The 24,494-nt window shown below is 33.8% G+C and overlaps 1 protein-coding gene across 15 annotated transcripts in view; it reads right to left on the bottom strand.

The window, feature by feature from the left end:
- DCAF6 (DDB1 and CUL4 associated factor 6) overlaps positions 1 to 24,494 on the bottom strand; it is a 141,396-nt gene that overhangs the window by 18,178 nt on the left and 98,724 nt on the right. For 9 of the 15 annotated variants that reach the window (XM_037740495.1, XM_037740496.1, XM_037740497.1 and 6 more), the window contains 4 exons: positions 18,004 to 18,121; positions 13,367 to 13,482; positions 11,414 to 11,500; positions 10,860 to 11,187 (listed from right to left, as the gene is read on the bottom strand). In XM_037740495.1, the coding sequence (XP_037596423.1) occupies positions 10,860 to 11,187; positions 11,414 to 11,500; positions 13,367 to 13,482; positions 18,004 to 18,121 (649 nt within the window). Of the gene's footprint in view, positions 1 to 5,565; positions 5,608 to 10,859; positions 11,188 to 11,413; positions 11,501 to 13,366; positions 13,483 to 18,003; positions 18,122 to 24,494 lie in introns of all 15 variants that reach the window. The other 6 variants (XM_017534164.2, XM_017534161.2, XM_017534165.2 and 3 more) reach the window with 1 other exon arrangement.

The following is a 24,494-nucleotide window of genomic DNA, read 5'->3' as shown; positions in this document are numbered from 1 at the left end:
AGGTAAAAAATTGATTATCCAGGAATTTCAAAGCAACAATAAAACAGCTCAAGGTATCAGTTATTATTCTATTTGGAAGTAACATTTAATGGAGAAAAAGATACAGCAAATCTGAAGGATGTACAAGTAACCTAAGAAAATAAAACCTAGACTCCTGATTTTATATTTTATTTTACCATTGCATATTCCAGAAAACCTGTTTCTAAATGGTCAGCAAAAGTTCATGAGATAACTCCAAGGTTAAAGTAGGAAGTTATATGAACCAGAAACAGTCTATAAATACCTTTAAATAGTACTAATCACATTTAGTAAAAAAAACTAGGCTAAAATATAAGCAGAAATTCATGAAATAACACTAAAAAATATGAATTGCTTCGCCTATCATTTTCAACACTGTAAGCCCTTTCATAAAACACCATTACACATAGGTGGAATGGCACAAATTAACTGATATTATAGGTATTATTAAAATACCTTACAAGTAGACAAAGACTTTTTAGGGTGGAAAAAACAGCATAATCAAAGATTAGGAGAGGATAGACAGGGATGAAATGACTTAAGTAATTCAGTTACCAAACAAGGTTATTATATAAAGGATACTGTACTATGGATAGAATACAAGAACAAGACTAGAATTATAGCAGGCAAATTTTGAATAAATTTGTAGGAAGAAATTCTTTACTGCGTGAAACACACAGTGAAACACGACAGGGAAATAAGATTGCCCTAGTCCAGGTTTCTAATTCAATACTTGTCTAGAATGTAGTTAGAATAATCTGGAAGTAGGGTGTTTCTCAAACTGGGGATTTTTGTAGGTGTTCCACAAAATAGGCTTATGATAAAGTAAGTGTGGAAAATGATGTACTAAATAAAGCTTATAGAGGTTTCTTTGCTGCAAGTATTCTCAGAGGCTTTATTATGCTACAGGTTATTGTGAATCCCAAAATGAAGTATACACAATGTAATATTTCCCAAATTTTGTGATCACATTTTAGAGTATCAGAACACTTTGGACAAAAGTAACCTTCATCTTCTTAATTCTATAATTAAATTATTCCATTCAAAAATAAATTGAATGTGAATTTATTATTAAAAAAACCTTGAGCTTGATTTTTTCAATTCAAAGATTGAAGATCTAGGTTCTTACAAACATAGGAAAACTATCCTCACCACCATCTCCTTCAATAGAAGAATTTCTGCAACAATTATTACATTTCTATGTCTCCTCTTTCATAGTAGCTATAAAGCTTTGCTATAAGAATCAAAGTTGCTAGGGGTATGTGTTAAAGCAGCATTCCCCAGGCACAAATAAGAAAGAAAAAAGATATTAAAAGAATAAATTTAATTCCATTTATTTATAGCTCATTGGAAATGCTCATTATAATTCTGAATACCACCAAATATCTTCAGTATACCAAGTTAAAAACCCTAAGTTCTTTTAATTTATACTATGTATACATTTTTCTTATATTGGCTTAGTAGTTCTTAGAAAAGAAAATCTCATTAATTTGAACCTTTTTATATAGAATCTGTGATTATTCAGACAGGGTAAAGCTAAAATTTACATTTAAATTATAAATGTTAAAATGTTTGCAGCCCAATTGAGTCCTATAAATAAGAGTCTAGAAAAAATGTTGTTTTTTTTTTTTTAAATAAATGTTTTAAGTTTTTAAAACACACATTTCATAGTAAAAGCTATGTGCTATGGCTTGCATGTTCCCTCTAAAACTCATGGTGAGACTTAATCCCCAATGTGGCAGTATTGAAAGGTGGGGTCTTTAAAAGGTGACTGGATCATGAGGGCTCTGCTCTCAAGAATTATTAAACCACTTATATGGGTTATCATGGCAGTGGGGACTGGTGGCTTTATAAGAAGAGGAAGAGAAGTCTGAGCTTAGCCTCCTCACTGTGTGATTTCCTGCACCACCATGGGACTCTGCAGAGCCCTTGCCAGCAAGAAGGCTCTTACCAGTTGTGGCCCTGCAACCTTGGATTTCCCAGCCTCCATAACTGTAAAAAATACATTTCTTTTATTTATTAATTACCCAGAAGTATTTATCATAAGCAACAGGCAAGGAACTAAGACATTATTAACATGTTAGCCTTAACTAGCTTTATCAACAAAAAAGGTCTCTATGTTAGAATTTCTGCCATTTCAATAGATATCTTTACAAGTATCTGAAATAAGTGAGAGAGATGTGTTGCTAGAGCGTATCTTGCTGTTTCTGCTATTTTTGGGGGAGGAAGAAATTTGATTCTTTGCTTTACAATGTATTAGTAAACAAAGGTAAGGAACAGCAGGTCTGATGCTGCTATCTTTAGAAGGGTCTGCTTATAAGGCTGGCCCTTGGCTGGTGTCTGGGAACTTGACTTTTGGCATGTTCCCTACCTTGCTCTGCCTGCCTGGGACACAACCCTGCGGGGCCAGCTGGCTTAGACTATAAAAATAACGTGATTGGTGGTGAACACGTACTTTCCTTCTGGGTCTGGAATTCAAATGACTGTGGTTAGGCACACAGGCAGAGGTGTCTATATGACCAGCCCCCAGTAAACACCCTGCATTCTGAGTTATAAGCAGGCTTCCCCGGGGCAGAAAAACTACACAAGTATTACTATATTTTATTGGGAAGGGAAGTGCACACTCTGAAAGGGAGAATTTTGGAACATTGTGCCTGGATTCTTCCACTCTGTCTGATCTTTACTCTTTGCCATAATAAACCACAGCCATGATTAACATGTCTTTGATTCTTCTGAGTCTTTATAGCAAGCCATCAAATGTGTGGGGAGGCTGTGGGACCCCTGAAACAATAATTCATTGGCTTCTCATTCAAGTTTTAGGAAGCATAGAAAGAAAGCAAAAACCCAGATCAAGCAGGGAGATATGAATAAAAATTTAGTCAGAGTTTTTAACAAAAAGGTGTCTCTGCCAACTTTTATTTCTATATGCATATATGTATCACACTGGCCTTCAAGGTGCTTACATTCTTATATATGAAAACGTACAAATATACAATGAACTGTGATAGGTGGTACAGTAGGTGTATACAAGGGCCCATTGATTGGGGAATATATGGGCCAGGAAAAGTAGCTTAAGATGTTGAAAGATGAGGTGACCCAAATAATGGTGATAGTGATGGGAGGTCTTTTCTGTTAGAGGGTTCAGAGTATACAAAGATATGCTGGATAAGGCAGCATAATGTATTCAGTGACACTCCAAGCATGGCAATGCAGAGAGCATGACCAATTTTTGGCAGTAGCTATAATATGAAGTGCCCTATATACCAGGCAAGGAAGCTGGGTTTATTTTTTCTTTATATCATCAACAATGCAGAACCACTGAAAGCAGGAGTAGAGGGAGTTGGAGAACTCCCTCAATAGATCAGGTAAGAGGTGATGAGGTAATAAAAGTAGAATAAAGAATCGGAGATGACTAACATTTTATTATTCAAAGAAATATGGTACCTATCATTCTAAATCTCAGCATCTTATAGTAAAACACATTCCCCAAACATTGTAAGACATCCCTAATGAAGACTAGTCATAAGGCAATACATATAAACATCTGTGATTAATTTTATTTTTCTAATTTTGTCTATCTTAAGCAGAAGTTTACATTCTTTGACCATCTCCAATTGCTAAAAGGAGAAGCAGAACAAACGTGTTCAGTGGCAGGACAATATTGCCTTATAATTAGAAATTTCTACCAGATAATCTCTACATAAGAAATAAATGAGGTAGAGAAGAATGAGTCTTACCTCATTCACTCTATAGGGAGGTAACTGTTAAATTTTCTGCTTTACCATTGTTCATCAGTTCAAGATAATCTCCACTTTAGTGTTTTAGCTTTTCTAAAACTCAAAGCATCATGGCACTTTATAGTTGCAATTTTCATTGTAAAAGCAGAAACCAGCTTTGTGTACTTAGGATAAAAAGTATAAATCAGAATATCAAAAAACTCTGAAACAAATTCCATTTTATTGTCATATAATTAATTAGAAAGTGATAACTAGGCCGGGTGCAGTGGCTCACGCCTATAATCCCAGCACTTTGGAAGCCAAGGTGAAAAGATCACTTGATCTCAGTAGTTCAAGACCAGCCTGGCCAACATGGCGACCAATCCTGTCTCTACTGAAAATACAAAACTTAGCCAGGCATGATGGCAGGCACCTGTAATCCCAGATACTCAGGAGGCTGAGGCAGGAGAATCACTTGAACTCGGGAGGCAGAGATTGTAGTGAGCCAGGATTGCCCCACTGCACTACAGCCTGGGCAACAGAGCAAGACTCTGTCTCAGAAAAAAAAAAAAAAGGAAGAAAGTGACAACTAGCAATAATTTGCAAAAAGTTACTTCAAATATACCTTAATGTTAAAACAGCCTAGAAACAACAACACAAAAGCAAAAACAAGTTTGAGACTTGTAGATGAGAATCCTCCTGAGAATGAACCATAACCAAAATTTTCTATGTATCTATGATATTTTTTGGCTTATTTCATAACCTCTGCATTTTTCATTGGGAACTCTGCAAATTTTACATTTCTGATTGCTGCTATAGGCTTCATGTTCGACTCTGCTTTAGAAACTGACTGTAAATAACAGTTATATGCGGCCGAGTGTGGTGGCTTATGCCTGTAATCTCAGCACTTTGGGAGGCTGAGGCAGGTGGATCACAAGGTCAAGAGATCGAGACCATCCTGGCCAACATGATGAAACCCCATCTCTACTAAAAAGGTAAAAATTAGCCAGGCATGATGGCGTATGCCTGTAATCCCAACTACTTGGGAGGCTGAGGCAGGAGAATCACTTAAACCAGGGAGGCAGAGGTTGCAGTGAGCTGAGATAGCGTCACTGCACTCCAGCCTAGCGACAGAGAGAGACTCCGTCTCAAAAAAAAAAAAAAAAACAAAAAAACACAAAAAACAGATATATACCTCTAGAATTAAGTACAAGGTTGATTTTGTCAACAAACCAGGTTTTTAGTAGGTGACTGATGTGATTGAGGTTCACTTTAAAAATCTACTCAAAAATATGCCTCATTGTCAGACTTCAAATTAGAGAAGTGCTTGAGGATTACATATCATCTTGATATGTGAGACTATTTCTAATTGATAAGGAAACAACTTTCTTTCAAAAATCAGAAATCTATACACAGATTTAGACTCAAGTACATTTTTAGTTATTGAGCTCAAGGAAAAGGAGCATAAATGACTAACAAAAAGTTGATCATTATCTCAAATTTAAGTTGCATTCTTCAATAAAATATCCAAAAAGAGTAACTGATATTTAAAGTACATCATTTCAGATTATAGTTACTTTGTCATATGACACATTTGAAGTGAACATCAGTTATATCTGCACACAGGAAACTTCTTTTCATTCTATTCCCATGCAGTGCATGCAGCTAAATATAGTTTGTGGAAAGCGACCTGCTTTACAATGCTTAGCACTTAGAGTTCAGTAAGTTCAAAGTAAGTATTAACTGTTAATAGAAAAGGTGGTTAGCTGTGGCAAAAGAGGACCTGGCAAATCCATCATAAAAAAAATAACGAAGGAACATACTGAATTACCTCATTATTCTATCACCTATTGTTGTTCCTCTGATATTAAATCTAGTGAAGGGAACACAATAACTGAAATCACTTACAAAGACTTCAAAGAACCAAATACTTAAAGCATAAGGTCACCCTTTTTATAACCCGTCATCTCAATCTAAAAGAAAACTTTTGTTTCCCTTTGTGACTTAGGGCATAGGCAAGAAATATGTCAGTCAATTAAATGTGTATGAAGAAATTAAGGAAACAGAAACACTAATTGAAGACAGAATAGAAGGAAGATATTACACTTAATCCCTTTTATCTTTTAAATAAATCAGAACCCAATCCTGTCACAGTATGGGGAACTGCACTGGCTCATTATGAATACCATCCACTGGAACACCTACATTATGCTCCTCAAGGCTGAGGAGCTCTTTGGAAAAATAATTAAGCCCTAAACTGACTCACTTGGCCTAACCACAAGACTATATAACAAGTAAGCAAAGAATAACAGGGCTTTTAACTCCCTAGGAGTCCAGTTCTTTCTCTTTGACCACTTCTTTTCTTTCTGCAATTTTCTTTAATAAAGAGTAAACTGCAATAATGAGAAACATGGAAAGAGCAGTTATAATGACAACTGAATAAATGCTGCCAAATTTACAGTACAAGGAATTTTGGCTTTAAAAGTGAGGGCTATGCTCCATGGTCCACAGTAGGAATATGGAACCAAATTTTTATAAAAATAATACTTTTAAAAAGTTATTAAAGGGCAATATAGGATTAATATCCTTTAGGGAAAAAATTGTTAGATCTTCCTGAGGCTATAATTAAAAACCATTCAAGACTGTGTGAGGACTTATTCAGGAAGCTTTCTTAGATGTTTGTGTTTTGTTCAGAGTAATTTAGGGTTTCTTTTGGATTTAGAAAGAGTAAGAGCTACCAACCATGCCAGCAAATCATTTACAATAGATTTGGCATTGTGAAAAAAAAAATTACATGAAAATTATCTAAACAGAGAACTCAACCACATTCTTTTCAAGGGCACATATTTATGTTTCTTAACCCAGCATATGGCCAGGCACGGTGGCTCATTCCTGTAGTTCCCCAGCACTTTGGGAGTCTGAGGCTTGAGGCCAGTAGTTCAAGACCAGCCTGGTCAACATAGTAAGACTCTGTCTCTTCGAAAACTAAAAAAAAAAAAAAAAATTAGCAGAGTGTGGCAACATGCACCTGCAATTCCAGCTACTTGGAAGACTGAGAGAGGAGGATCACTTCAGCCCAGGAGTATGAGGTTGCAGTGAACTATGATCATACCACTGCACTCCAGCCTGGGCAACAGGGCAAGACCCTGTCTCAAAAAATAAAACAAAATGAAATAAATAATACAGCATATAAAATCACTAAGAGATACACATACTAATTTTTTGTTTTGTTTTGCTTTTTTCCTAAATGAATCAGACTTATTTTTGACATTAGGACTAATTTTAGTTTTTTAAATACCCTGATTAGAGTACATACATTTCTTCCTTTTATCAATTTATTTCCCATTTACCATTCTATGTTCTTGCCTTACACAAAGTTAAAGGGAACCCAAACATGTGGAGATTCATAGATTTCATTGTTTTAAACTCTGGATTTCTGCCAAAAGAAGCATTTTACCACAGACTACAGTTTGACTTCTCTCTATAATACTGATTACTATAGAGCAGGTATTTGCAAGGTGTGGCTCTTGGGCTAGATCTCTGCCAAATGACATTTTTGAAATGAACCTTAGGCTAAGAATAGTTTTTACATTTTTAAATGGTTACATTTTAAATGGTCATATAAGTACCTACCATAATGGTCTCCATTTTGTCTCCTGTCCAGCAAACCCTAAAATATTTACTATATGGCTCTTTACAAGTAAGTCTGTTGCTCTGCTATGGACTCCCAGTTACATTTATATAGACTTGCTGTAGTTAATGAGAAGAGCATTCCATTTAAAAATATCTATGTTAGTTGTTAAGGTCTTCATTTTCTAAGACATTTCCTTCTCATGCTTGATCTCAGCCCAAAAGTGAAAACCTGGGTCATGTTTATTTAACCAAATTATAAGAATGCAAATATTTTTAAAAATTACTCTATATTGCAAGGAACTGTTCTGATATTTTTAGTAAATGTGTATCAGAAACGACTTAGCTATAAAGCCTTTTAAAGTTTCATTTAAAAAACTCAATTTGGGACAAAAACTGATGAGGTCAACTATATAGTTCTTCATATAAAGTAAAAATCTAATGAAGTACACACTTTCATAATATTTAACTTTAGAACCATTTCTCTACCCCAACTAAACTAATATTGACTAGGCTTTGCAAATGGCAACATGGAGGAAACTTTAAGATACGCATCCTTTTAGGTGGGCATTTCATCCATGCGTGGAATGTATCCTTGGACTCTAGGAACCAAATGGTATAATTTTTGCAATAGAGCTCCACAACCCTTAATGTCTTAGGAAACAGAAATTCTCCAAAGTCATATGCCTAATTACAAGCTGGTAAGTGATTTTTTTCATGTTCTTAAGAAGCAAAATCTCTTAAACTTTCTCTCTAGAATAAAAGTCAAACTACTCCTCCAAATTGAGTAGTAAGATAAACTGGCAGGAATGTCAATGATGAAAAGCCCTTAGAAAGGTACAGAAATATTAAAAGTATACTTTTTATAGTTGTTCAAGATTAAATCAAGATGGTGACAAAAAAGTTAAGAATTATAAAAATGATTTAGATGTAAGTCAGAGGAAATTTCACCATTTACGAATATTTGGTAAAGAGCTAGAAAATAATGCAAATCTCAAAGGAAAATTAATGTAATTGTCACTCTAATCACTTTTGAATCACCTCAGTATGCACATCTTTATATATATATATATATATATACACACACACACACACATATAAAAATGTACTTACTTTCATATATTAAATATTTTCTATATTCCTATAAATGGCTTGAGGGATAAGAATTTTATTATTCTTTTGTTACTCTTTCAGGAAGTTTACTACTATATCTTACAAAACAAAATAACATGTAGGACCAACATAGGCTAAATACTCAAATGAATGTACAGAATATTAAATAATATTTAATTTTTAAAAACCAAGGAACTAAATATGATCTCAGAGTAGTTTCAAATCTGGATCTAATCATGAGAGTATGAATTCAAGAGTATATGCAGCATGAAGTGGGCTCAGTTCCAGGATGCTGTACTGGAACTTCTAAAAGATTCTGCCAGTCTAGTTCAGCACCTGGGTTTCCTGGGTCAATGAGGCTATTGGGAACCAACTTTGCGGCAGATCCAAACGCTAAAAGAATCCCTAAAACATATAAATCATCTAAGTATTATGAAAATGATAAAGCTCTATAGAAAGATTACAGTTCTGTATTCTCCAGGACCCACGCTCCCTCAAATCCTCCTTTCTCATTAATGTTATAGTACTGTGTTTCAAAAAACAAAACTCCTTAGGTCTAGAATATACAAAACCCTTTGCTTAGTTTAGCACCTAAGTTTCCTCAGCTATAAAGCAGGATTGGTATAAAGGTGTTATAATTAGCCTGCATAGAAGCTGCTAAATAGTTATGATTTTCTCAAAGTGTCTAATATCCATGAAAAACATTACTAGAAACTGGACCCTTAAATTTTATTTTCAATTATGACCTTAACATCATGTTCCACTACTTTAATATAGAAAAAATGGAAGGCCATAAATGTATAAGCTTAATTAAGTTATAGAATCTAGCTCTCTACCCTGGGTGTGTTTTGGAAATGATCAGTTTGATTTTCAAAATGTGCTAAACTTGCTAACCTCATCTGCATATATTAAGTGGTAACAACATTCTAAGGAACTTCCTCTGGTATGGAAAAAATAGAACTAATTCTTACTTGCCTAAAATATATATTAAGAATGCTCAAGATTAATGTGTACAGTTAAAGAGAAGATGTTTGATTAATCTCTAAGTATAAATATGGAGGGAAATTCTTGCGTCATATCTATTAAAAAAATATTTACCTTGGCAAAGTAAACATTTCCCAAATATGACTAAAGAAAGAAACATACTCTTTCATAATTAAGAAAAGACAGTTCCCCTGAAATGCAGGCTATCCTCTTCAGGATTTTTGCCTCTCTTCTGTCAGTCTTTATCCCTAGAGTCATTCTTACTGTAATTCTTTTAAAAATTAAAGTGGCCTCATAGACTGTCATTATTGTTTAATACAACTATCATTTATTTAGTGCTATTAACATGAGCCTGGTCACATCCTGGTTGACTGATTGACAGATATGGTTTCAAATTCTTATAATAATTTTAGATAATCATAACCCTATTTTATAGATAAGGAAACTAAATCTTTAAGAGTCATTAAGTAATCAGAATGAGAAAGCACTACTGGTAGGTGGTAAAACCACTATTCAGACTCATCATTATGCTCTTTCTTGACTATGAATGGTAAATGAATCTTTCATTATATTTTTCAGTTGACAGATACTTTAGGGTATCTTATAAACAGCAATATATTAGGCATTATAAATGTGAAATATTTCAAATAGAATCTCACTCCTTTGTAAACTAGGATTTTAAGATTAAAACTACATTCTCTGGAAGTGGACAGAGCTTAACAATGAGATATGACAGTACTAATAATAGAAACAGTTCTAAGTATGAAATGCAGTATATTTTAAAAATTTATCTCCCACAAAAGAAAATATATCCTTGCGATCACATAAAATACAGAAAACTATATAAACATGTTGGTAATTCAATTTTTTTATTGCTGCTACAATACTTACTATCTTTTTTCATTTTCTAAATTCAGTCACTAAGTTTAGTAGAAATCAAAGAAAAACAGTGTTCTCAAAAAGGGAACTACTAACACACTACCTTAATCTAAGGTCAATAGAAAAGCAGAAAAAATTAACATTAAAACCAAAACAAAACTGATAAAGGCCTGGATATCTAGAAGATAATCTGACAGCTAAGTATAACCTTGACTTCATAAATAACCCGTGGGTTATTCTTAACATTCTTTTCTCTTGGTCTGTAAATTCAAAAGCAAGCCTCAGTGCTAGAGATATGGAACAATGAATACTTTTTATTTCCCTATTAATGCATAGTGTTCAAACAACGTAATATGTAAAATCATTTACAGTAAACTGTAAAGTTTCTCTAAGGTTATATGAATGAGACACCCTTAGAGGAAGGAACTGTCAAAAATGGAGAGACTCCCTTACATGACTTCAAATAAATCCTTATGAAATATATTTTTTACAGGTCATGTTAATTAAAAATTTACCAACCTATCACCAGGTCCTGCTCGATACCTTGCACCTGGGATCAGGACTGGGTCATCATCACTGTCATCTGTGTCCTGGAGAGCAGAGTCCCTAGTGGATGTTTCTTCATGAGCTGAAGGCCCAATGGCTTCTGTTTGGAACTGAGGCTCCAGATTGGTGTTATTTTCATTGGTAGCACTCTCAGTGCTAGTCTGATCTGAAGTTTCTGGTTCCTTGGCTTTTTCAGATGAAGTAGATTCTTCTGGAACCCCACAAGGGCTATCAAGATTGAGGTCATTTCTTTCTCCTGAGTTGGAATCCAATGGCTTGGCTGTGAACTTATCTGATTGTGCTGTTAGAAAATAAAGTTGCATTAACAGGTGGTAATGTGGGCAATATTAATTATTTAACCTAACTTAGGAGCTGACAAACATTCTAATATGATGTCTAATTCCTCTTATAAGGGGAGGGAAATTCCACAACACATTTGGACATGGCCTCTAACTCTAGAGAGATTAACAGCAATTAAGGTTTTTTATTTTCCCATACAAAGCATTTATCTAAAAGGAGCAACTCACCTATATTGATATGGTTCTGAACTGGGTTTTCTGCAGATGTTTCTTCCTGATATTTTGTCACATCCTCTGATGAGTCTTCAGGAGCTTCTGGAGATAAACCAAATTACAGTCATCCCTTGGTATCCATGAGGGATTAGTTCTAAAACTGCTGAAAATACCAAAATCTGCAGATCCTCAAGTCCCTCATATATAATGGCATAATATCTGCATATAACCTATGCATATCCTTCCTTATACTGTAAATCATCTCTAGATTACTTATAATACCTAATACAATGTAAGTGCTATGTAAACAGTTGCTAGGCTGTTATTATTTTTAAATCACTGTTCTTTTTTATTGTCATATTGCTTTTTGGGTGGGAGTATTTCCATGGAACCCATGGACATATAGGGCCAAATTTATTATTAAATCCAATTTTTTTGTAGAAAAGTAAACATTGGCCAGGCACGGTTGCTCATGCCTGTAATCCCAGCACTTTGGGAGGCCAAGATGGGTGGATCACAAGGTTAGGAGTTCAAGACCAGCCTGGCCAAGATGGTGAAACCCCGTCTCTACCTAAAATACAAAAATTAGCTGGGTGCAGTGGCAGGCACCTGTAATCCCAGCCACTTGGGAAGCTGAGGCAGGAGAATCACTTGAACCCAGGGGGAAGAGATTGCAGTGAGCTAAGATTGTGCACTGCACTCTAGTCTGGGCAACAGGTCAAGACTCTATCTCAAAAAAAAAAGAAAAGGAAGGAAGGAAGGAAAGAAGGAAGGAGGGAGGGAGGGAGGGAAGGAAGGAAGGAAGGAAGGAAGGAAGGAAGGAAGGAAGGAAGGAAGGAAGGAAGGAAAAGGAAAGAAGGAAGAAAAGTAAACATCAACTTAATACTCCAGCTTTCCTATGGATAAATGGTTCTTAACCCTTTCTGAGTCAGAGGAACTTTTGACATTCAGCTAAAACCTCCCCTCAGAACAAGGCAAATATGTATTTGCACACACAAAATTGTACAAATACTATCACGGACAGATGGCCCCACTGCTTCTTCCTGAAGTCCAGGCATTGAGCTTCACGAACTCTATGTGCAGAATCTCTGCTTTAGATTATCCCTTATAGCTAACATTACTTGATCCTGCATTTTACTAATCTTCCCAAAATCTAAACTTAAAACTGAGCATTTTTCTTCCCCTCTATCATATATTTGGTAAAATCTAAACTATCATGAACAAGCAGTTAAGCTGAACATACTATAAATTCTATTTTGGCCATTGAAAATAATTCTAGAATTTAACCGTGAGATGCATGAAGGATCAGTATTTCTTGTTCCTTATTGGATATTTGCTTACCAGATAGCTGTCTTACACATATTTAATTTTAAACTCTGTTATACTAAGGTACCTACACATACATAAGAAATATAATTCATTTGTTCCTTCATGTATCAAGCATTTACTGAACATCTACTGTGTTCTAGTCTCTGTGCTAGACATTAAATTTCATATAATTGTCATACAAAAATATTCTACTAGAAAAGGATTCTGAAAAATCCCATAAGTGGTACTTCATCTATTAAACAGATTCACTTGTAACCTGTTTAGATGTTATTCCTTTTTTCTCCCTCCATAAACCACTAACACAATCAAGACAGATACAGTGGATTTCACTGCTACGTATAAAAAAATGGCAAAGATTAATTCAAACTAACATTTGTATCTCATCCATTTACAGTAAGATGAACACCTATCCTGGCCACTGTGTCCACACAGGGGATTGTGCTTCACTGTCTCCTTTTTTTAACTGCTTAAGGTCCCCATCTTTTGGATCTGCTATTTATCAGTTTAACAGCTGGGCTACAGAAGCAAAATTAATTTATTAAAAACAAGAAACGAAAATACAGCATCAAAGGGAACAGAAAAGTAGGTAAATGTCCAATGATGGGGTTTTATAACAACAAAAGCAAAATAACACCTTACTTGTTTCATTGTCTCCTTCTGGTGGTTGCATTGCGCTCTGTGGGACCAAAGATTCCTCCTGACCCTCAGATTTACAGTGGCTCCCAATGCCTCTAGAACTTGATGCTATACTGCTCCTATCATCGAAAACAAGATAAGTGATTCCACCAATAAGTTAATAAATATGATCTTTTAGGATAATTTTTATATTTTACAACTAGAGAGGTAGATCAAAAAGTTCACAATACAAATAAAATGTAGGATTTATTATTTTAATAGCATTTGTAAACATCATTTCAAACAAATCAAGATGACTATCATAACACACTTTACACTTAAAAAAAAAGATTCACCACTGTTTGGACCCTTTGATTATCTACTATGTATTTCTACATGTCTCTGTATTGAATTTTAAGTGAACTACATTGTCTCCTTTCTTGTCTTCACTACAGATGGTTCACCATATACAAATCCTTAATGGTTATACAGATTTTTATCATATCCCCTTTTAGACTCTATTATTCCAGGCTACTTTTAAATTAATACTTGAACAAAAGCCTGGCCATTTCTTTGGTCTTTTAAATGCTCCCTGTGGATCACTTCCAGTTTTGATTTGCTATTCAAACATGGCAGGTGACTGAGCATCATGGTTCTGTAAAGGACAGGGTAGTATTTTCTGCCTCAGTTTTAATAAGCACCTGATGATGACCATAGTTCTATTAGCATTTCTGGCTATAGGAGAATATGAGGCCAATTTAAAGAAATAATTTACAATGAGTATTCTGTGACAAATTATGGCATATATGTGAGAAGAGGACTGAATGAGAAAGAGGACATGTATAACAATCTGACTTGAGATTTAAATTATATTCATAGAAATGCGACAATTCTTTAAGTTTAAAATAAATGTGAACAAGAAAAAAAGTTACAATAGCCTAAAAAAACATTAATTATAGACAAATACTAGTAACTCAATAAACAATACAAACTACCATAGACTTTTTGCCATGATAAAAACTCTTTTAGGCTGATTGCAGAAGTCAATTTGACTTTTTTAAAAAAGAAAGTACATATATAATAGTATTTAAATAAAATTGTATATTCATACGGGTGTGTATATGCAGAGAAAAATGTCAGGAAGACTATGCACCGGTGTTGAGTGTCATGTCAGTAGAAGTAGTAGAATTACTGCAAGTAAATCTTTTATACTGAAGTGTGAGTGTGAGTGTGTGTGTTTGTGTGTGTGTGTTAAGCATGTATTTCTTTTTAACCAGAAAGAAATATATTGCTATACTGGCAAAGAAAAGCTAATGTGATATATATATTTATTTTTTCCATTGAGAAAGCTATGATTCAGGCATAAATAAAATACTCAGTGTATACATTATAATAACTAAAATGTGATACTGAGTAGGAATAGAGACATATTAGTGGAAAAGATATAGTAACTGAATACATACATTTAGCAAACGTTAACATGGCATTTTAAATCACACAGAAATGAAAAGATTGTTCAATAAACGGTACTGAGACAAGGGAACAGCTACGTGGTAAAACCAAAGCTATGGCTTCATATTATATATTATAGGAAAATAAATTCTAGAAGGAATATATAGTTTTTGATACCAAATTATAGAAAATATGAGAGGAATATAAGAAGAAGCTTTTCCCTTAATTTTAGGAATAACAAGGCTTTCCTTTGCAAGATACCACAGGCAGAAACCATAAAGCAAACTCACTGTAAATAAACTGAAAAACAAACACCAAATTGGGAAAAATATTTGCAACAAATGAAAGGCAACTGGTATAATCCTCATTTAATTCTATAATAAGTAAATAGCTCTAATAAATCAATAAGAAAAAGATAAACAACACAGTAGAAAACTGGGCAAAGTATCTGAAAGACAATTTACAAAAGATGAGAACTGTAGCTAACAATTACTGAGAACCTTCTCAGGTGCCAGTCAACATGCTAGTAAGTGCTATGTATTTTCTCTGCATTATCTCATTAAATCTTCACACTAAACCTATGACGTAGGTTCTATTAAATATGCCCATTTTCAAGGGATAAAATTTGAGATTTACAGAGGTTCAAAAGCTTGCCAAGTTCAGAGTCCAAGCTCTTAGCATGTTCTATTGCCTCATCTGTCACCAAAGAAACTAAAATAAAAGCAAGACACAATCCTGGTATAGATGAAAAAGACTGTATACTTTTATTTTTTTAAGTTCTGTTTGTTTGTTTTTACAGTGAATGTTGACTTTTATAATAATAAAAATGCTAACTGCTTTTCTGACAAAGAAATAAGAAACTGATGAATGAGAATATAACTCATGGTCAGTTTTTAGAGAAGGAAAAGTAGCATTCAAAAGAAGAATGGGACTAATGATTTTCTCTAAAAATAAACAAACAAAAAAACCAAAAAGTTTAGATAATATTCTTCAGAAGATGCCAGGTCCTTATGTACAGAAACATGAGAATGGAAAAGACATGGTAAGTATGATGACCTTCTATCATCTTAAATTATATATTAAGAAAAGGGCCACAAACATCATGATTTTAAAATGGTGAGGCACTATGATTTATAAAGAAGTCCTACTGACTGCACCTTCAAATATGTATCTAGAATCCAATCTTTTTTTTTAAACCACCTCCACTGCTCCCATCCTTGTCTAAGCTATCACCACCTCTCACCTTTCTTACTGCCACAGGTTTTTAACCACTCTTCTGGTTTCTACCTATGGCACATGCTCAACACAATAATCAGAAATATCCTTTTCCTTTTAAATATCCTCCTCAATATCCTGGCTGACCATATCTACTACTACTGTCTCTACTGGTCACTCCTCTGCAGCTACACCGGTCTTCTTAAGATCCTTGAACATACTAGGTCTGATGCTTCTGCTTCAGAGTGTTTGTACTGGTTTTCTCCCTGCCCCGATTGATCTGCTCCTAGATACACATATGTGGCTCACTCCTTCTCATTCTTCAAGTGACATTTTGCCAAAATGTCACCTTCTCAATGATGCCTAGGTTTCCCAATCACCTTTACCTGCTCTATTTTCCTCCACTGTTCGTAGTACCTTCTAACATACCATATGGTACATTTATTTATTATGTTTATAGTAAGCTTCCTCCATCTAGAATGTAAGCCCAATAAAGCAGGGGTTTCTTGCGATATTTTTTTCACTGAAGTATTTCCAATGTCTAGAATAGTCCCTGGAACATAGAAGATATCCAATGGTATTTTAAGATCTCACTTGATCAAATATTTTAATGTAAAATATATACACACATACATAAATACAAACAGAAACCAGTGAATTTGAATAAACATATCACATATCAACATATAATTCATTACATATTAATAGACAGTCTATAACCACATATTACATATATTATAGTAACAGATAACATCATATATTAATATACAATTAAATATTAAATATATGAATATAATATATTAATTGTGAATAATTAATATATTGGTCATAAAACAATTGATATAATTATATATTAACAAATATATAATTATATATTAACCAATATAACCATATTACATATTAAGAAATACTATATCAATATATTAATATATTACTATCCCTAAATTTAAATTAAAAATTTTATATGCTCTCTCAATTGAATGGTCATGAAAGAGTATAAAAAGCTTACATAACTTGCTTTTTTAAATATAAAATTTCATTAATGAACAATAAATACAATCAGAAAGGTTATTAAAGAGAAGCTATATGACTATTAAAGAAAAAGTTCAATCTTACTAGTAATCAATTAAATAAATACCAAAAGTATTTTTAAATCAAATATACAAGTTAAAAATAAATAATATATTGAACACTAGCCTGGGGACAGTAAATTGTATAATTCCATATGTGCCTAGTAGGAACACAGTAAACAAAGATTCTTTGGGAAATAATTTGGCAATATCTTTTAATCTAGAAATAGTTCATTTCTGAAATACCTCTCAAATAAATAATCTTGAAGGCAGGAAAAAGCTTTATAAACAAATATATTCATTAAAGCTTTATTTAGTAAAAAATGGTAAGGAAATTTATTGCCCAATTAAAGGGAAATGGCTAAGTAAACTATAGTACATCTACTTGATGGACTATTACATAGCTAGCAAAATAATATTTATTAAAACTAAGTAGTAACATGGGAATATTTATTATAAAGTTAAATCAAACAAATGCAGGGGAAAACACAGTACATTTAGTACCACTAAAATTATATTCCAAAACTCAAAACAAAAATCATACATATACACCTACCTAGGACCACAACTGCAAAAAATTTCAAAATGTTGTTTACATTTTTGCACTAATTTTCTACAGGTGATTAATTATTATTATCTTTTGCATTTTCTATCAGAACTATTCTAGGATGAGGAGCACCAGCATCATCTGGAAAGTTTTTCGTAATGCAAATTCTCAGACCCCCACCCCAAACCTAATTCTGAGAGTGGGGTCCAGTAATATGCATTTTAACAAGCTGTCCCAGTGACTCTGAAGCACATTAAAGTTTGAGAACCAATATCTTAGAGCAAAACAAAACATAAAGATGACGAAGTGTTAATAATTAAAATCTAATACAATCCTACAAAATGGCTAAGAACATCTTTACAAAAATATTAACTTACCATTCATCTGTAAAGTTCAGTTTTATTGTGCTTGTAGTTGTTCCTTCTGTGCTGTAGTGCAAACTTAAAACTGGTTCACCTGTCCCTGGTTTGGGGCTCAGCTTTTCATTATTGTTATCTGAAAATTGTGTTTAAAACATTTGAAAAAGTCTCTGAAACCAGTAAAAAGACGACATTTCCTAAAATTTATAAAACTTATATTAGGTTGTCCTTGTCATAATTCTTTTTCACATCTCTTATGGTTCTCATTTAAAATTCGAAGGCAAGTGTAGAAATACTCCTTATATTTCAAAGTAGCACTGCATCAAATTCTAGCTTTGTGTACATGACTCCCTTTGATTCATATGGAAATCACACACATTGAGAACCATATTTAGTCATTAGGGGAATCAAAAAGTATTAACATGCAATGACATAGGTTACAAACCGGTACCCTTATTTAATGGAATGCTCATAATTCCTCAGCTGCTAGAGCATCAATAATAACTAATTTTGGCTCCTTCAGAAACACGAGTTGTAAGATACAAGGGCTCTTCGAAAAGCTGTTTGGCAAAAACTTTGCTACAATGAAATGTTATCAAATTCTCTCTGTTCTTTCAAACTCACAGGTTTATAATTTAGGGAGGAATCATAGTGTGCACTTGATGGGGGAAAGAGGGTATTTATTGTGCTTTGACTTTTTCTAAAATACTCTTTGTTATAATATATTTTGGTACATTTTGGTTTCTCTTCCTGACTAATCTTGCAAGGATCTGTTTAATTGTGGAAACAGCAATTTCATTTTAAAAGTCTATAGGTGATGTCTATAATATACATCTATCTCAGTGTATGAAATCTTTTTTAAATGACAAAATCAAGAAACTCTACACAAATTAATAGAGTATTTAAAGCAAACTTCCCCACCTCCCAAAAAAAAGAGTACATGGATGTTCAAAGACACAATTAAACAGAGCTTTACATTTTTTTTCATTTTATGATGAACAGCCTGGGAAACATTAAAATACATAGGCAATACAAATGGATCCATAATCAAACGTGACATTTCTGCCAGTTGCTTGCAGAAAGAAAATTCTTCTGTGAGATAATCTTTTTTCTTGATACCAGTTCAAGGACTGATTTAATACTAAAAATAAACTTATCTTGAAAAATAACAACAAAAGAATTACAATTTCATAAAAGCAAATTTACTTAGGACTTTTTTATTATTTGATCTACTTTCTATTGCAATGAAGGACTTATATGTTTTTTCATTCCTCTTGAAGATGTTGGAGTACTCAGTAAGAGAATCTCAGCTGGGCTCAGTGATAGGAGTAACTTTTAAGCCCAGGAATTAGAGTGAGTCTGGGTGAGACCCCATGTCAATTAAAAAAAAAANAAAAAAAAAAAAAAAAAAAAAAAGGGAGAATCTTGTAGAACCTCTGTTCTAGCTTTTATTCTGTGAGAATACAATGAACAAGACTTCAAATACAGTACTGCAGTAGAAAAGTATTCCACAAGAGTCAAGCTGATAATAAAACTTAGTATCAATTCTCATGTCTTAACTTCTAACTCATGAGAAATCCTGTCCTACAGAATTGGTATTTGAAAATAGTGTGAATTATAAACCTGACATCCCAAATGGTAAAGTCACTTTGTTTCTATACTATTTTTGTTATGATTATGTCTTTGATTTAAACAACTGTTGGAAATAAACTAATAACCCATTCCAACTTGCAAAGATTTAGTATTACATTCACTGTTTTTGGAGGAGGTATTTTACCAAATGGCATTCTGATAAAATAACTGAATTAATAGGACTTTAGCTTACATAAACTTATTAAGGAGACATCTGCCGTACCCTTTACCCTCTTTCAAAAATTTGCTATTTGCTAGTCATTTGTCCACATAGTTTTTTCTTATTCTTTAGTTATGTTACTGAGATTTTTGTTTCATCACTGCCGTCTTTGGGCTTCTGGAATAGATGGGAACGGATAGCTAAAAATTGGATGATTGGATAATTAAGGAAACTGAGAGGCAGAGTTGGGGCTAGTTTTTTCATTTTCATTTTCTCTCGTAACATTATATAAAATTTTTTGCTATTTATTTTTCTTTTAAAGTAAAGACGGAATAGAAAACAAAAGCAGGTGTTGAGAGAAGTGTAAGACTGAATTTCTTAGATCCATCTTGGTTACAGTTAGGACTTCTTAAGTTATGAGAAGCCTTGTGGAATTTAAATGATATATGAAAAGTTTCCTTTTGAGGAAAATTAGAGAGACAGTTATAGATATCTACATGCCATGGCTATAGGAATATACTATAGTAAACAAACAGCTATTAAGAGATCAGAACAGAGCAGAAAATATTTTATTTATACAAGTTCCCCATCAAAAGCAAGAAGCTTTCTAAGAGGGTTAATGATAATTAAAGCTTTCCTCCCACAGTATCTACTACAAAGTTTTTTTTGAGACAGAGGCTCACTTTGTTGCCCATACTAGAGTGCAATGGTGCAACCTCCACCTCCCAAGTTCCAGTGATTCTCCTGCCTCAGCCTCCAGAGTAGCTGGAGTTACAGGTGGCCACCACCATGCCCGGCTAATTTTTGTGTTTTTAGTAGCAACAGGGTTTCACCATGTTGGCCAGGCTGGTCTCAAACTCCCAACCTCAAGTGATCCACCCATCTTGGCCTCCCAAAGTGCTGAGATTACAGGCATAAGCCACCATGCCTGGCCTACAAAGTTCTTATTTAATCTCTCAGGAATATAATCTACATATTATTGATCATGTAAAATATTGACAATATCATTTAATCATAAAATGATTGATTATAGTTGATAGAATTTGTTCATTTAAGTTGTTAATGAATTCATCAGCCTTGTGTTAAACTAGCCTATCACTATAAAAATAACATGAATGCTTCTGTTAGTCACAAAAACTTCAGGTCCCTGAGTGTAGTTACTTCCTTGTAGCCTACACATAAGTAAACAGTGTCTCTGGCAGAAACACAACACAATGAAGAGCCTGGTTTCTTCAACTGCAGGTTTTATTGTTTTTGTTTTGAGACAGAGTCTTACTCCATAGTCCAGGTTGGAGTGTAGTAGAGCAATCACAGCTCACTGCAGCCTCAATTTCCCAGGCTACGGTGATTCCCCCACCTCAGCCTCCTGAGTAGCTGGGACTACAGGCACATGCCATCACACCCAGCTAATTTTTAGAGCCTTTTGTAGAAACAGGGTTTTGCCATGTTGCCAAGGCTGGTCTTCAACTCATGGGCTCAAGCGATCTGCCTGCCTTGGCCTCTCAAAGTGCTGGTATTACAAGTGTGAGCCACCGCACTTGGCCCAACTGCAGTATTAATAACAGTATATATTCCAAGGTTTAATTCATTTCCTAGCATTTTTCCATTTCATTGTTCCTCCTTTAATTCTAGTTTACTTGGTATATACAACTTATCAGGTTACATTTTCTCAGGAATTAAGATTCTTGGACTACTAATGAATGCATTCACCATTTGTTTGTGATGAATATGTATATTTTAAACCACAAATTTCAGAAAAACCTACTTTAAAGATTTTAAAAATTAAGTATTTTTACTTTATTTGAATTTAAAAAATTATAACTATTTAAATGTTCCCTAATTTCTCTGTCAACAGTTGGATCAGCAAACACATTCTAAAAACTATATTTTTCAAAGTCTTATTTACATAATGCATATATATATATAAAATAGAAATATGTTGCTTAAAAAGTAGATTTTAATTTAAAACCGTTAGGGTTTAGAACTTCACCTAAACAGACAAATGGCTTTATGCAGAAAACACCATCATATAAATAACTATAATTTATTGAGCATTATTATGAATATCAATTATAAATGTGCCAAGATATATATATTCCTTTAAAAAAATCCTTTGTAATCATGTTGTCATATCCATTTTACAGATAATGAACTGATAACAATAAGCTTAATTTTTTTCTCTAGTTACAGAGATTTCCTCCCCACCCCCACCTCATCCTTTCTATAGATAGGGTCTTGCTCTATCACCCAGGCTGGTGTGGTGACACCTTCATAACTCACTGCAGTCTCAAACTCCTGGGCTCAAGTGAACTTCCTGCCTCAGTCTCCCAAGAAGCTAGGATTGCAGGTGTGGGTCACCATGCCCAACTTCTTTTTTATTTTTGGTAGAGATGGAGTCTCGCTATGCTGCCCAGGCTGGTCTTGAACTCCTGGCCTCAAGTGATCTTACTTCCTCAGCACTCAAAAGTGTTGGGATTACAGGCATGAGCCATTGTGTCCAGCTGAGGTTACTTTTTATATGAAGTACCTACTTAATATACGGTCTTGGAAATAATCTGACTACAAAGAAAAAAATAAGATTACTTAGATAAGTAACATTTTAATTTAGAAATATCAATTGCTGGTGTTGTTACTCCTCAGAAATAAATAATTCATATCAACAACATTCATAACTGATAATAGTTCTGGTAGCCAAAATTATCACTTTGGCATCACAGTATAGGAAAACTATGTTGTGTCTTCTTTTAGGGCACTTTGAGACTGAACTACTTCTTCCTCTAAAAACATTACAGGAGAACATTTCTTTGTAGTGTGCTCAGCACATACACAATATAGTGGGGAAAAAAATCCCTTTTAACTTGTTCAACACTGCTAAGTTTTTAGATGGCCATTCTATATTGCTCGGTAACTATGGTTATTAAGAAGAACTGATGATATTAGCAACTTAGAGCGGTCTCCATTGAGGCAAATTACCATTTATTTGAAACACATCCTTCAGAAGCACAGCAATAACCACATAAACATCAAGATAAAATACTGTAAAGGACTTCACTTCGGGGGATTAGAAGTGAAAAGTCCGTAATTTGAGATTCAGGAAACCAACTTAAAAGATCCTTTCCAGAAATGCTACTAGAGCCCTTTCAGGATAGTGCATTGGCTCAGAAAAATTCAGAATGAGCTGAAACATAATTTGAAAGCAGTTTCCTTGAACTGTTACATATTTAATTACGTATCTTTCAAGTCTTTTGCATAAGAATCACAAAGTATTTTTTGCAGTGCACACACTTTGAAATGATTTAATCTGTACATTTCCACTATGAAATTATAATGGAGAGGTTCTAAAACATGCTCAAAAACATACAAAAAAAAAAAAGGTGTGATAACTGTAGTTAAAAAAAATATCCTATCTGGGTATTTTGTATATTCAAATATTGTTCAAAATGTTGGTATAGATCTAAATATCCAAATATTGATAAGGATGTTCAGACTTTAAGCTAGGATAACCCTGGAGAATCTATCTCATACGTGAATTTAACGAAATATTCAAAATGAAGATAATTAACTAGGGTATAGCAACAATAATTTGTTTGGAACTACCTTACCCAACATTTTTCTCTGTTGCTGGGTCACTATTGTAACTTTATAATCATACATGAATTAACTACAGTAGTTTAGATAAGCTGTGGGACATATACAAATATTGTTTACCTAAAGAGTTTTCTATTGTATAACAATGTATGTATAATTATATAATGATATTCTATTTCCCATTCCATTATACCAAATATTTTTTAAAAATCAAAGTTAGATGGAAATTAAGTGTATGGTGAAATATTTGAAAAAAATAATAAATTTTAGCTCCTCACATTTTGCACTCCAATTTACTTAAGTTGTATAGAAAAGTAAATTTCTCAAACATAGTTTTTAAACTAACGCAAAATTTTCCATTTTCATAGGTCAGAGAATCGACAATTTTTCTGTAGATTCCAGATTAGAGGATCTCCAATTCTCCTTCCAACTATTTGTATAAGGAAGCATATCTGGAGATTCAAAGTGGAGATGCTGCTTCTAGGAGTAGACTGCTAACAGAGAAGATGTGTCCTACAGATAACTGTGAGGCAAGGCATTTCATTCTAAAAAATGAGTGCTCGCACTAGTGCAAATCTGGCTTTATAAAACAGAAGTGATATTATGCAAGTCAAAACAAAACAAAGTGCAATTTTAGCACAGATATTTACCAGGAACTTCATTCTATCTAATCTTTTTGATATAACTAATTCAGTCAAATTTTCTTCTGGCAATCACAACTCAACTCTATGTCAATCATAATAATTTTAACCCAAGAAATTTTTTTATGATGTAACACAGAAATGTGCATTGAACTTAAACATGGGATTTGGATGCCCATTTAGGTTGAAATTGTGCTTGGTTCCACATTCCCACCAGTACTTAGAATTTATGGGTTGAAATGTGGTTAGCTATTTGACCTTTGCTACTGGGCTCCCTTTTCTCCTACTTCAATCTAGTAGTTTTATATACCTCTGTTCATAAACATCTCCTATTTCACTTTCAGAGGGAGAACAGTATTAAAAGAATGTAAGTAAGGCCGGGCGCGGTGGCTCAAGCCTGTAATCCCAGCACTTTGGGAGGCCGAGGCGGGTGGATCACGAGGTCAAGAGATCGAGACCATCCTGGTCAACATGGTGAAACCCCGTCT

The sequence above is a fragment of the Cebus imitator genome, unplaced genomic scaffold, assembly GCF_001604975.1.
Source record: "Cebus imitator isolate Cc_AM_T3 unplaced genomic scaffold, Cebus_imitator-1.0 Scaffold84, whole genome shotgun sequence".
NCBI classification, from domain to species: Eukaryota; Metazoa; Chordata; class Mammalia; order Primates; family Cebidae; genus Cebus; species Cebus imitator.
This window is presented reverse-complemented; position numbering and strand designations above follow the sequence as displayed.